Genomic DNA, 14,953 nt, shown 5'->3' with positions numbered 1-14,953 from the left:
TGTCTACAACTCTAAGGTCTAGCCAAGAGAAGATCTGTCTCTTCAACCAGGCACACAACTGGAGAACATGAGGGTTGAAATTGTTTCCAGGAAATTCATTACTCCATCATCTTCAACCCCACCTCAACTTAGAAGCTGCGAAATATCGGCCTTGGATCAGCTTCTTCCTCCAGTTTATGTAGGATTAACATATTTTTACGCGGCTGACGAAAACATTCAAGGAGCCAAGCATTCCGAAAGAGGAAAGCAGTTGGAGGAATCATTATCCAAAATCTTAACCCTCTACTATCCGGTGGCAGGGAGATATGATGAAGAAAAGCTGTTGATCGATTGCAACGATAAAGGGGTAGAATATTTGGAAGCTGAAGTAAGTGGACGACTCTCTCAAATTTTAAATGGGGAGTTGCAGCCTGAGCAGTTGAATCAGTTTCTTCCGTATCCTGTTGCATCACCCACAAGTCCATTAGTATCTGTGCAAGTAAGCACTTTCGAGTGCGGTGGACTGGCTGTCGGCTTGCGCATTTCACACAAGATATGTGATGCAGCGACATTAACCTCATTTGTCAATGGATGGGCAACAACAAGTCGAGTTGGTATTGATGAAGTGCCCCGACCGAGTTTTGCTCTGCCATCCCTCTTTCCGACAAGAGAGACAACTCAAATCCTGAAAGCAACTCCGGTTAAAAATGGAGCTAGGGTCGTGACAAGAACTTTTGTGTTTAGCAGGTCTGCAGTAGCCAACCTGCAAGTGATTGCCAGAACAAGAGATGATGATTTGGAAGGAGGGAAAGGCCAACCTTCGCGAGTCCAAGTAGTGACCGCAGTTGTATGGAGGGCTCTGATTAAGGTGGCTAAACTTAAGCATGGATACCTGAGGCCATCTGCCTTAATTCATGGAGTGGAAATGAGAAAGAGGTCAGCATTACCACTACCACCAAATTGCTTCGGAAACATGTTGAGGGTTTCGATGGCTCGATTTGAGGCAGACGAGAGCAAAATGGGGTTGCCTGACCTGGTCATTCCGGTAAGGCAGGCGATAAGGGATGCCGTTTCGGATTGCCGAAACGCAATAAGCTATGATGATTTGTTGTTGGGAGCAGCAGGGAGTTTCAGTGAATGGAATGAGGAAGCAAGTAAAGGTGAGATAGATGTGTATACGTTTACTAGCTGGTGTGGTTTCCCGATTTATGAAATGGATTTTGGCTGGGGGAAGCCTGCATGGGTGAGCAGTCCCCATAAGCCAGTACCAGTGGTGAACTTGCTGGACACCAAAGATGGTGGAGTTGAAGTATGGATGACTGCAGAGGAAAAGGGCATGATCCTCTTTCAACAAGACCCTGAGATTATTGCCCTCACTGATTCTCGATTGAAGAATAATGTCTAAATTATATTACAAGATTATTGCCCTTCACAGCTTCTCAACTTTGTGCAATGTCAACTGTTCCCAAAATAAATAAATAAAATCTAAACCATAGCAATTTCTTTTCGCGTTCCTACTTTTTATGTACTTTTTATATATAAACGATATCGTTTTGAAGATGACAAATTATTAAATCCTAATTAATTTATCTATAAAAATTAAGTTTAATTTTAAAATAATTATGTTAAAGTAATTTCACATAATTTAATTTTAAATTGGGGCTAAGTAATGGGTTGGGTTGAGATGTTTTTTCTATCAATTTCATCTTCTTCTTTTTTATTTATCTTTTAAATCATTCAATTTCTTTTGTACATTTCATTTTAACTTAAATACCTCATCTAATTAACTTAAATTCATTTTAACTTATTTTATTTATCAAAAACAACTTCTAAATTATGACTATGAAGAGTTATAGTCCTTTTTCTTTATATAAATTGTGTCAAACAGACTCATGATTATGAAAATGATCAATAAATCAATCAGTCATCTACAGATCTTGATGCTTTTGCTTGTGCTCTACAAAATCAATTGGAAGGTTGAGAATCTTCATTCTCCATTTTATTTAAAAAATATATGAGCATTCCACTTGTAAACTAAGGTGATCATGATCAGTTTTTATTTAAAAAAGAATATTGTTGTTAAAAAAAAAAGGTGTTTTCATAAAACAAAATAACATGAATAAGAAAAGAGAGCTTTAATTAAAGAAAAGTTTTCTTTTTATTTTTGAATAATTAATGTTAATTTGTTTTAGCTTTTATTCAAAAAAACTATGCTGATAATAATAATAACATGTTTTTGTCAAAAACAAAAAAAAAATACATGAATAAAAAGATAATTTTACCTAAAAATATTTTTTTTCTATAAAATTTAAATCATGGATTTTTACGAATACCTATTTCGATTTTCATAAAATCAAATAAAAATATATTTAAAAAAAAAAAAAAGAAGCCCAAGGATATTGCGCGAATACACTTGCTAGTACCAATTCATTTTGTACAAGTTTAGAGTTCTTTATTTGAAGAATATCATATTGTTTTTACAACCAACAACAATAAATTAAAACTTCATGATAGAAATAAATATAAAACACCTTTGTTTTTCTTCTTTTTTTCATAAATATAATTAGATGTGATCATGAGTATTTTAATGATGAGAGGACACTAATTTTAATACCATGTGATGTAAAATTAATTTAACCAGTATCGCATCCGGACATATTATTACATTATACTATATCGAAACAATCAATATAGAAAATCATTGACATTGATAAATATGAAAAGCAAATATGTGCCCTAATCCACGAACACAGCCAAGCAAATATTATACAGGTCATCGCCCCTTTTCAAATAAAAATCATAATTAGCCTTAAACATTGGTCCTTCAGCAGCATATTTCACCAGAGCATCGTTGCATTCTTTACCGGATCCCGTGACTTCACTGCAAGTATCGTAGTCCAGGTTCTTTTCATCCCCAAATATGTAATTGAAGACTTTGTCTCCGGCAGACTTTGAAATCGTATTTGCACAATTTTTCAAAAAACTTGGCAAAACCTCCGTGGAACTTTCTGGTGATGCAGCTAGATTTTTGTCATCAATATATCCAGCCTCGGTTGATTCATCTTCATTCTCGATGGCAAGGATAGGAGAGGCTATTAACGTTATCCCCAAGAACAGAAGCACCGCGAATGAAACGTTGTTAGACCTTGCCATTGCGATCTTTTTAGATAATTTGGGGCTAAAATTCTATTTTGATGGTGAAGCATATACTCCTATATATATGTGGCTTAGATGATAAAAGGGGTGCAATATGACAGTTATTTATGAATTAATATTCATTTAATGCCGATCTTAATATAGGGTACACAAGCAAGTTTAAAATTAATAAATAAAGGCAAGGATTAAGTCTCTAATGTTTAACTTACATATTATTCATTGTAGCTCTATTTAAAGTGTCTTATTAATTTTCTCAAGTGTTGTATTTCACTTGGTATAAATATTTTCTTCTTAACTTTAAATTAAAACATATAATAAAGACAATAAATATGTTTCTAGCACAAAGGCAAGAGAATGTATCTTTTGAATTATTTCATTGCTCTTAATTAAAAAGAAACAACAACGTGGTCATCAAAAATCAAACGAATCCTGCGAATCAAATTTAAGAAAAACAAATATTGATTTCCCTTGAACAGAACCAGCTTCTACATATTCCATATATACAAATTACAACTTATATGCCTAAAACAGGTTTTTTTTTTTTTTGGAATTAGCTCCAGGTATCGAGGTTAAGGCTCGACTTATCATGAGTGTACACAGATCCTCGGAGTTTCATGCAAGTGAACCACGATTAAGACGTAAACTTTGCCCAAAAGCGATGGCCTCATAGAATTATTTGCACCTAGCATTGTTTCCATCTAGCAAGAGTCAAACCTGAAATCTTGAACAAGAACACACTTCTAATTCCAGCTCTTCTCCTTTATGCTATGGAATAGCATTGATCGATAACATGCCTGGAATCTGAGCATTGGCAGCTTGCCTACATCAAATTGGTTAAAAAGGCTTCTTTTTTTAGGTTCATATGACAAGCCTTAGCAGGTTTCATGGCAGCCTCCTCCATCAAAATTAATTTCGATGGAGACTTTCTTGGTGATAAACACAGTGGCAGTACAGGTTTGGTAGGCAGAAATCCGAATGGTGGTATTCTTTGTGTTTCTTGTCATAAAAGATCGTAAATTCAAATGTTACATCAGTAATTTTTTTAATTTCTAAAACATTATCAAAGGGAACAATATGGTTAAAATGTACTTTTTTATATAAATTACTCGAGGAATTAAATAATTGCAAGCCACATTAAATAAAAAATAGATAATAAGTAATAAGATTAAAAATTTTGTAAGAATTAAGATAATTAGGTAGTGATTACTTTATGTAGGTTGGAAAGGGGGGGGAAGCACTCTTTTTTTCAAGAATCATGAGTGTTTTTCTTCTTCTTTTTTGTTTGAAGATAAATATATTTTAAGTCTAATTTTGATGTTAATTGAGATTAATTTTTTAATTAAATAATCCTAAGGATACATTTTTAATATAAACATGGTACATTCAAAAACATTTAATAAATTTCCCCAATTATAATTCATAAAGTTTGTACTTTCGGAAAATCAAGAAATAAAGTAAATCTTATTAATCATTGTATCCCTTGAAGTTGTAATAAGATTTTGTTATGGTTGTGAAATAAAAAAAGACAGAAGTAAAGATAGAGGAGATAAAATGAAAAAAAAGATTGAAACAAAATTATATTTGATAGTGATGTAAAAAATAAAGTAATTATTTAAGTATCATGTTTGGTTATGGTGCATAAGACAAAATAAAATATAAAAAGATTTATTTTACCTTTAATATATATTGTTGTCAAACTTATATATTTAAAAAAATAGTTTGATATTTGTTTTTATTTTAGTTTATATTGAGTGTTAAAATTAAAAATATTATAATAACTCTAGTTATAAAATCAGCACAAACTAAATGGGTTGATATGAAGCCTAGACTAATCCAAGTTTAAGAAAATATAGAGGAAGGATTGACTCGATCTGATCCAGTTAAAAACTCAAGTCAACTCAAGAAATAACGCATGTCAAAAACCCATTGATTTTTTTTAAAAAAATAATTTTAAAACACTTTGGATTAGCCAAGTTGACCCTCTCAACTCATGACCTGAACATTGTTTCAGGTCAATTTTCAAGTTGAGTTTTAAAATTATGACAAAAATCATTTTTATTCATACGATGACTTAGATCAACTTGTATTGACCCTCTTAACCTATGACCTAGGCCTTTCTCTGGTTATCCAGAAAAATTCATAAAAGCATTCGGTTCAGTTAATTTCATATCGGTTTTTACAAATATTCCGTGTAATTCGGTTAATTTGCTCCCACTGGTATGGATTTAGAGCATAGGACAGGAGAGGAGATTGGTATCATAGACAACCCTCAGATGCTAAAATAATCAGGGAACATAATCACAGCTCCCTGCAGCTTTTGAGTCACATTCATCCACTACACTCATGGAGCTGCATTCTTTCATCAGCAACATAATCTTTCTAGAATGGAAAAACTATATTCATATGATAACAATATGAACTCTTCGATAGAGAAATCATCCAGGCAAAAGAAAAGGTGCACACAACAATCTCACACAGGGACATGAATAACTCCAGCGAAATTTTGTACCACAGTATAATCTGCAAGATTGGCAAGCAACGCCCGTGGTATGGTCACCAATTATCTTTTGATAGATTACTTGAAAATTTACCTAGATAGACATTGCATTGATTTCCACTCTCCATAAAGAGCCTATTCAGTGGGTGAGTATTGGACTCGATCTCCGAAGTTACATCAGGTAATTCAACCTGTATACACAAGAACACTTAGGTCAAAAGACTAGCAGTAGAACTCACCGATATATATGATGCTTACATGATATCAATATGTTGTGTAAAATAAGGTAAGATGCACAAAGATGTAAGATCTGGAATGTGTGAGTAGCAGAAAGAGAGGCCAGAAGACCAAAACCTATACATGGTAGTCTCTAAGGAAGCTGAGATAACCAAAAAACAGAGTTTTGTTTCAAGTTACCACCCACAATTTACTCCATTCCCTCAGCTTCCTTTCTTGTTTTCCATACAAACGAACACAATGGCTGAAGCTACCGGGAACCACCATCAAAACAGACCCGGAGCCTGAATCACTCTCTTAAAGATTGAAGCATCATTCATTGTGTAGATAAATGGTGAATACAAAGGCCACCAAAAAATTGTTATCATAATATGGTGACTCATGAATCAGATAGAAGCCCAATCAACTTCCTTGCATCAACCAGCTACCTAATAGACAGTCAATCAGTAAGCTTGGCTTTAACATCTAGCTTCTATATATTCCTTTCACTTCTACACTGTTTTACTCGGGTATCAATCTCCAGTAACTAAAACAGAGAAGTCCATAGGCAAATGAACCTGCAAGAAATTAGATCTTTTCTAGATAGTATAAAAAATGTCCCAGTTCATACTTTTAAGCATCAAGTTGGAAGGCATATCAAGCCAATTAATCAATAAAATATTTTCCACCCATAAAACATATCTCCCTGGGCATGAAAAGTCCCAATAACCGAGCAGAGTGCAATCAAAGTAAACGATCTGGTCTTAGTGTATGCATCTTACTAAAAAGTAGCACACTTCTGTAAGTCACCTTTTACTTTTAATGGTATACTGTATCGAACAATTTGAAGAAAAAAAAAGCATGAAGTCATCTTTTGATCTGACCAAAAAAGGCATACCTTGGTTTTCTTCAATTTTGTCTCCAGGTTCGTCAATACCAGTCACGCTGGCCAGCTCTTTTTTGTCTCTCCAAATTGCATGCACTTCGTCAGTTCGGAACCTCTGGGTGAAAGTTGATTCCTCTAGTGGAGTTGTTTCACCATAAGCAAAAGCAAGGAGACCAGTATATGCAATCATTGCTCCGTTGTCAATGCAATACCTATCATCAGTTGCATATAGCATTCCACCCCGCTCAGCACACATTATTCTCATCATCTCTTGCAAGCGCTCATTGCAACCCACACCGCCAACAATAAGAATATCTTTCTTATCACAATGCGCCATTGCCCGTTCTGTGATCTCCACAAGCATAGCAAACACTGTTTCCTAAACAATTTTAGAAGATGATGAGCTAATACATTAAGACAAGATATATGTACTTAGGCAACTTGTGACATGATAAAAAAAAAAAAAAGGATAAGAATGATTCAGATTCTTCCACTCAAAGACATATTACTAACAGCTAGCATGGTCTACCTGGAGGGAATAGCACAAGTCTGCAGGAGTGCACTCGTTATTTTTAAGCTTCTCCTCTGTGGTGGCTTCAATAAAGCTCAATATTCCACTAAAAGAAACATCCATCCCTTTGACAACATAAGGAAGATCTATAAATTGCTCTCCTTTCTTAGCAAGCTGGTTGCAACAACATTATGTAAGTAACTATTGAAGCACTTCACAAAGTAATTCAAGTACTGAGCATGAAAATTAGCTCATTAGTATTCTGAACTTTAGGTCCACTGGTATCAAAAGGCATTTTATAAAACCTGGTAGAGAGCTACTAAACTTGAGATATGAATTCCACTAAAACAGGGGAAGAAGGAAGAATAATAAGCCGATAAATAAAAATAAAATGACAGGTTTAATTGTTCGAAAACTAAAGCCACGAAAGATGAATTCCAATATCCTCTTGATAATGTTTTAATTGCTTCATATTATGTGAACATGAAAGCTACAAAGAGTGCAATATGACTATCAAGCTTGAATTCAAGAAACATAACTACAACATAGATGAGCCACCAGTTTTCCTATTATTTATGCATTCACAACCAAGGCTTCAAACTTGTATGTTTATTTAAATTGTTGATGAAAGTACAAGAACAAGAATTATGACTTGACCAGAAAAAAAAAGGACTTCAACGAAACATAAAACTTGTAATCAGGGTTATTTTTGTATCAGTTCAATGCACACAAGGATTAATCAGAATAGGAATAAAACAAATGAAGCCAAGCAAAACTTTAATGAAACCAAAAACAAAATGGAAGTAACAAACCCTCAAACAGAAATCTCAAAGAACTCACTAATATCAATATACCTGCTCAATGTTATATCCAGGAGCAGGGTCATTAGACAGCTGCAAAACTCTGGCGAACCGATCCAAACAATTCCCAACAGCAATATCAATAGTCTCACCAAAAATCCGATACCGTCCTTCACTGTAAGCAATTACCTGAGTATTCCCACCACTAACATACAAAACAACAGGATCATCCGCCCCAGTAACAATCCTACCCATCTCAATATGAGCAACACAATGATTAACAGCAACAATTGGTTTCTTCCACAACTGTGAAAGAACTCTAATAACAACAGCAGACACTTGTAAAGGTGCTCCCATACCAGGACCTTTAGTGTAACAAAGGCAATCGATTTCATCTGGGGTTATCTTTGCGGTCTCTAAAGCAGACTTAACAAGTGGTAAAACATGCTGCAAATGATGTTGGGCTGTTTCTCTTGGCAAAAAACCTTGACCAGGTGGGGTTATATAAGTATGTCTTGGGTTTGATAAAATTGTCCCATCTAATGTAACAACCCCAACTCCTATCTTGTTTGCAGAACCTTCAAATCCTAGTGCTATCATTCTCTTCATTTTCTGAACAAAATATCAAAAGGGAACCTGTGAATTTCATAAAAAGATCAAAACTTTATGCTATGTTTTGCCTTGACTTACAAGTTCATGTGAAGGGTTATGTTCATATTACAATAGATAATTCTCTCTCTGTGCGTTAAGGGGGGGGGGATGCAGAATTTGTTACAAGGGGTTGCAAAGTTTGGAGCTTTACCTGTGGCGACCGAGAATGAGAGGCTGGGAGCTGGGAGATGAAGATAACGGTCAGTAACTGCAGAAAGACAGACAGTAGGGTTTGTTCCTGTTCTTTGTGTTTTTTTTAAGCGTAAACTATACTTTAGCTCCTATAGATTCAGAAATATTCCATTTCAATCCCTGTAGTTTGGTGGAATTTCCCAATATTAATTATAATTTTTTAAAACCTTCCGATATGGTTTTTTTGTTAGGTTTTTGAGTGATGTTATTATATGTATAACAGTTTGGAAGAAAATGATTAGAAGAGAAAATTTCTTTAGGTTTGATTGGTGTATGGTATCATGAAGTAGGTTTTTTTAAAAAACATTAAAATAAAATAATTTTTTTAGATTTTTATTTTATTTTTTATATCATCACATCAAAATCATTTAAAATTACTAAAAAAATATTAATTTAATGTTTTTTTAAGATAAATATACTTTAAAAGAGTATTAAAAAAATAAAAGTTATTATACTTTCAAACGGGTTATAATGGACAGGGATCACATTGATCCTTAGTGTTTTTTGAAATGTATAAAGATGATATTATAGAATTTAAGACTGTAGAAATTAAAATGAAAGTTGTTGAATCTATCAAGACTAAAAATTTTATTAGTATACCGTGGATTGCAACAATGAACATATTTTTTTATCCCTTTAATATTTTTTATCACTGAATTTTTTATCTTTTCAAATTCATTGGTTTTGTAATTTGTTGATGTAAAAACAATAATAATGATTTATAATATAATTTCAATCTTTGCGAGTCCCACAAAGTGGAATCCATATATACGTGATCTACAAAACTTATGTTACAATTTTATTTTTTATTTTTTTATTTTTTTTTGGCTCAACAAGGATTCAGAACCTTGAAACATAATTCTTAGACCATAAAGAAGAATATGAACCCTCAATACAATGGATTTAACGATAATGATATTCAACAACTATAAAGAGCAAAACCAAAAATCATCCATATGCTATACAAAGAACACGACTCAAATGGGCTTCCAAAAAAAATGGAAACAGGGTATTATTTTCAGCTTACCATGGCAACGCCTATGCTCTCTATGAACTGGACTTTTTATCTTTTGGCTAATCCTCTGACAAACATGGACCAGAAGAACTGTACAAGAACTCTCTATTTCTCCTGCTCACCATGTGCTCCAGAAAGAGGAGCACAGTTATACAATGTATTCAAATGAATGTCAACTGAACCAAACATCTTCACATGGTTTAATAAACTAACTAGACACCTAAAACTAAACGCTAGAACAAGGTCAGCATCTGGTATCTAAGCCAAGAGGAAGAGTATGCTTTACAACCAGCAGCATTCTGTATACCAATCTGAACTGTGTGCTCTGGAACAAATAATGCTGGAACTATGTCTGACTCTGCTGTGGTTTGTTTTCCATGCCCCTCACACTGTGTACTATATGTTGGATCTTCTTTGATAGACTCTCGTTATGTTCCTCAATCTGCTCAAAAATCAATTCCAGGTGCCTTTTATAGGTCGCAGCTCTCTTTTTCTCCAAGGCCAGCTGCTGTGATAATTCCCTAATCTTATCGTGTTCATTCTGCAAAAGAAAAGGAAAGAAAAAACACTGGTTGTAACAGCAACAAAAATAAACCAGTGGAAGGCCATTACATGTACATCATAGAGATTTTTCAGCCTTCGAGATGTGTACAAGCACAGCTTATTAACATTAAAATATTGCATCCAAAATTTAATAGCATCTCAAAAAGAATGCATAACTCTCAGTCGCCTAGTTCTTTGGACCAATTGAAAGCAAAATTATAGGTCCATAGGTTCTTAAGTTCCTAAACTGATATTAATTTAATGCTTATGGACCTCATTATCAAGTTTTTGGATCCCAGTAAATAACTTGATCAATTTCACTCTTTGAATTTATTACTTTATGATGTCAAAACTCAATCAGCTGATATTAAGTTAATGATAATGGCGCAAGAACTAACCGGGTATTGATCATAAATGCAATCCCTTCGAGCTTTTCCGGGTGTCAAGGAATGAGTATGCTCCTTCACAAACTTTGTAACCTCCCATTTTCCAGAACTTGCTTTTCTCACCAAAATCATTGCCCTGCAACCAACCCTTGTTTCTGCCCTTTGTCTTACAATCTTTTCACGCTTGTCAGGCATTCTGAAGCCCTCTTTATTGCAAACAAGCGCTCGGCCAATAGCAGATCCATCACGTCTTGATCGAGAAAGTTTGCTTACACGGATGACAAATCCTATGCGTGTGGCATAAGCATTGTAAAATGCATGTGCAGATGCTTCTGAATCAAACTCCTGTCCCATGTATGGCTCATCTGCAGCAACCATTGACATAGCTGGAACTGCATCTGGGATCATATCTATAGCCAAAGACTCTTTATCCATTTTATGATCATACTGTTCAAATTCTCCTTCAACAGAATTTTCAACGATTTCGTTTTCATCTCTAGCCCTAGCAATGTCCACAGCCACATTTCCAGCTATATCACCATTAGCATCATTATCAACGATGAAGTCCACTGCAAAAACAACATCAACTATTTCAATGACTTTCATGCCCACACGACATCTTATTAGCTAAAACATGCTATTAAAGGCCATATCTTTGAATAGAGATGAAAAGGTTGAGGGTCCAGTCTCTAAGCCATAATGTTCTTAATGAACTGAATACTTAAAAACTCTAGCAATTCTTTTCAACCAGGTAAACAAAGGGATTGCACAGATGGCATAAAACAACAAAGCCTAACAATCTTTCCTCATAACAAAACCCACATGGCCTTTGTCTAGTAAGTGTTAGCCTTAGTCGTACTAATTGAGTCATGCATACATGCTGTGGAACCTTTCACAGCTGTAATGCATGCATACATGCATTACCTGGTGTATTTGCGTTTTTCTTCGCAAAGAGAGAGTTGGGCTGAGTTGTCTGGTAGAATGTGTCAAAAAGGTTATGAAATAGTCTTATAAGGAATCAATTTTGTTCATTGATGTCAATTTTTATAGCTTATTCTTGGCTAATTTAGTTAGAATTTGCCAAGTATAGTAATATTTAATTGAATTTGATCTATAAATGGGCACCTCTAGTTCTTCAAAACTAAACAAACTTAGCTCCGACATTGTTATATTTAATTGCTTCACATTCATAACTCCGACATTGTTCTTTCCTAAACCATTATTTTTGCTCATGTAGTCATAGAGTTAAAAAGAAAACAAATGACTTGGGAGGATGAACAGTTGGGCCAATCTATGAGCACAAGTGGGTTTTGAAATTGTCTTGGCACCCCCTGCCACTATTGAAAAAATTAGGCTTTTTGCTTGTTACTAATTGCTTGTCTCTCACAAATAGGGTTTCTTTTATTCTATTTGCAAGATAGACTCCAGCAATATGTTCAAAGATTATGGTTGGAGATATGGTAAGACAGACAATAGAAGTAGGCAGGGCTAAGGCAGCCTCAAAAGGCATTCTGCATATATAGTAACCACATCATCATGTAGCTCCTTTATAGTCTACGGACTCATCACTATATTAGCAAACAGCGGTTTTAGGAACCAAGGAAGAAGCAAAGTTGCGCCCTACGAAGAACTAAGAGATAAAAATAAAAGCAAAGCTTGTTTAGTCATAGAAAAACAAAGCGTACCTGTTTATGACACAATTCCTATAAAATTTAACTAAAACAAGCAAAATTCCAGTTTATTACCTAAGAATAAGCTACGAAAATAGTAGCAGTGGCCAAAATCGATTCATTGTATGACTGGTTTGTACAGACTTTGAATCTTTACACCAACGAATCGGATCAGCTCTATTTGCAAAGAAAAACAGATCTAGACCATGTATTGCAACTATTCATGCATTAAAATCGCAAAGTTTCCATAATAGAGCATACACGTATTACCCGTATCAATTAATCTTCATAACAGGATCAATACTTTGCATAAATCAATTAGTGAAATTCTATAGTACAGCTAAGGATTCGATGCCAAACCTATTACAATGCTCACTAGACTCTAACCAAGTAGAGTTAGTTGGCACCTGTATTTGTCAATTAGTTATTTTTCAACCTTAATGAGAAAAGGCTTAAAACGAGATTATTCCCAAGAAATTGATCTCTCTTTATTCTTCTTTCAGTATCCTCACAGAACTTTCAATACATATGCAAATAGTTTCCTTACTATTTGCATATGTATTAAAATTGAAATTTTCCACACAAAAAAACAAGGAACAGAACATTAAAACACACTAATGAACACTCAAGACCAATCAATCATTAAAAGAAACAAAAAATTGATACTCTCAAACCTCTGCTTACTGGTGAACTTTTCTCACAACAAAAACATTTTTCTCCCTTTTCCGCTCATTTTCACAGCGACCAAACAAAACTCATATTCAAACGCATTAAAACCCTAAACCCACAATTCTAATTGCCACCAATATCCAAATAATAAAAAATAATTACAGCAAGTAAGAAAATGATAGAAATTAAAAAAAAAAAATCTAAACTTCCATAAAAAGGATTAAAACTTTATCACTCCCTTGATTCCCCACAATCCAAACAGACTCTAAATCCATAATATACACTCCATTCCCATTAAAAATCAGTTCTTTATTTATTACTCACAGCCCATTTTAAAGAACTAATATAAAATCCAGATTAAAATAAAAAATATGAATAAATAAGCTAATAAAAGATTAAAACCTTGATAAGAATTTTTACTTACTTGAAAAAAATTGCAAAGATCGATTTAGGGCTAAAGTTCCAGGAAGCCACACAGAGGGGAGAGACAGAAAGAGGAAAGTGCGAGTTCAGGCTAATAAGAATGGGGACGCGAGGTAAAGGTGACGTGGCAAACATTGATTGGACTCGATATAAAGAAGAAGTCAAGATTTCCTATTTTTAACGAGTGGTGGGTCAACACGTGGTAAGAAGAGTGCACATTTACACGTATGATCACAACTTATCTATAAATCTCTCCTCTTGGTCTCTTAAATATTGAGTATAGTTAAAATCAGTACCAAACTAAAAGTTGTTGTAATTTTGCCCCCCAATTGGAACTCATCCGATAATCAAATTCTCAATCCCATTTTTTAATTGAATTTGTAGATGGTATTGTTCATCCATCAAAAGGTCCCGTAGATTATGTTTCCGTTTGATGGTTTTTATATCCTAATATTAAAAACAAAAAATAAATATTTTAATATATTTTAAAACAAAAAATATCAAACACTCACTTACAAGCTAAACATCTTTTGATTCAATTTTTAAAAGTAGAATTTTTTTTGTTTAAATAACTTGTTTTTAGAAAAAAAAAATTATATCATAAAATCAAGAAGGGTAGATCAAATTAATCGTTTTTAAATTTTAATTTTTTTTTATTAAAAATTATTTTTTTATATTTTCATATGGTTTTGATGTACTGATCTCAAAAATAATTTTAAAAAAAATAAAAAAAAAACATCATTTTGATACATTTGTAAGTGAAAAATACTTTAAACCGCAACCGCTATTACAATCTCAAACAGACTTAGAGTCTTCATGGTGGTGTAGTTTTTGAGAGTGATCACTCGCATGTGGATTGCGTCATTAAATATGAAGGATATATCCATGGTAAACATATTAAAAACAAAAGGATAAAAGAACAAATTAAAGCATCATGCAAAAAAGATGAAGGAATCAATGTTTCTATTACTTGCATGTGTAATGGAAAAGAATTGAGGAGCGAATGTGAGGATCAATCACAGGCCAAAATTAAGGAAGACAAAGTGATTGAAAGACTCAAGCGGCATGAATTTCCTAAAATGCAGGGTCCTGAGGTCAAAACAAAAGAATTGACTGGTGAGCAGAGCGGTTTTTTCATGAAAAAGATGGCAGAGGAGGATTATTTGGAGGTGTCATTCTTAATATGCATATGCGCACTGAAAGAAGCACGAAACTGTAAAGGTCATTTGCAAATCTTCTTGCAAATTTGGCCATGCCAGATTGAGTGGTGGGAAGAACCATGTTCAAAGGTACCATCATATTTTATAGAGGGAAGAACTGTGTGCAGCCAAAAGTTACGCGCTGGATATGTTGTTGAAA

General features: G+C 34.0%; 3 protein-coding genes across 5 annotated transcripts; 1 reads left to right on the top strand and 2 right to left on the bottom strand.

The window, feature by feature from the left end:
* Positions 1-67: 67 nt before the first annotated feature.
* LOC18106912 (acetyl-CoA-benzylalcohol acetyltransferase) lies at positions 68-1,384 on the top strand. The gene has a single exon (XM_006372804.2). It carries the CDS (start codon positions 68-70, stop codon positions 1,382-1,384), a length of 1,317 nt encoding a protein of 438 aa, XP_006372866.2.
* Positions 1,385-5,391: 4,007 nt separating this feature from the next.
* On the bottom strand, positions 5,392-9,008 carry LOC18106910 (uncharacterized). 2 transcript variants are annotated; one of them, XM_006372802.3, is made up of 5 exons: positions 8,848-9,008; positions 8,100-8,657; positions 7,264-7,419; positions 6,747-7,113; positions 5,392-5,823 (listed from the first exon to the last, which is right to left on the bottom strand). In XM_006372802.3, exons 2-5 carry the CDS (start codon positions 8,652-8,654, stop codon positions 5,819-5,821), a joined length of 1,083 nt encoding a protein of 360 aa, XP_006372864.1. In that variant the 5' UTR covers positions 8,655-8,657; positions 8,848-9,008; the 3' UTR covers positions 5,392-5,818. The 2 variants fall into 2 exon arrangements, with proteins under 2 accessions (XP_006372864.1, XP_024443989.1); XM_024588221.2 differs by having other exon boundaries at positions 8,100-8,681; positions 8,848-8,965.
* Positions 9,009-9,786: 778 nt separating this feature from the next.
* LOC112323250 (protein FAR-RED ELONGATED HYPOCOTYL 3) lies at positions 9,787-13,727 on the bottom strand. 2 transcript variants are annotated; one of them, XM_024593050.2, is made up of 3 exons: positions 13,596-13,727; positions 10,845-11,401; positions 9,787-10,444 (listed from the first exon to the last, which is right to left on the bottom strand). In XM_024593050.2, coding segments are annotated over exons 1-3 (753 nt in total). In that variant the 5' UTR covers positions 13,597-13,727; the 3' UTR covers positions 9,787-10,249. The 2 variants fall into 2 exon arrangements, with proteins under 2 accessions (XP_024448818.1, XP_024448819.1); XM_024593051.2 differs by lacking the exon at positions 13,596-13,727 and adding an exon at positions 13,187-13,571.
* Positions 13,728-14,953: the final 1,226 nt, after the last annotated feature.

Source organism: Populus trichocarpa, chromosome 17 (genome assembly GCF_000002775.5).
Source record: "Populus trichocarpa isolate Nisqually-1 chromosome 17, P.trichocarpa_v4.1, whole genome shotgun sequence".
Classification (NCBI taxonomy): Eukaryota; Viridiplantae; Streptophyta; class Magnoliopsida; order Malpighiales; family Salicaceae; genus Populus; species Populus trichocarpa.
This window is presented reverse-complemented; position numbering and strand designations above follow the sequence as displayed.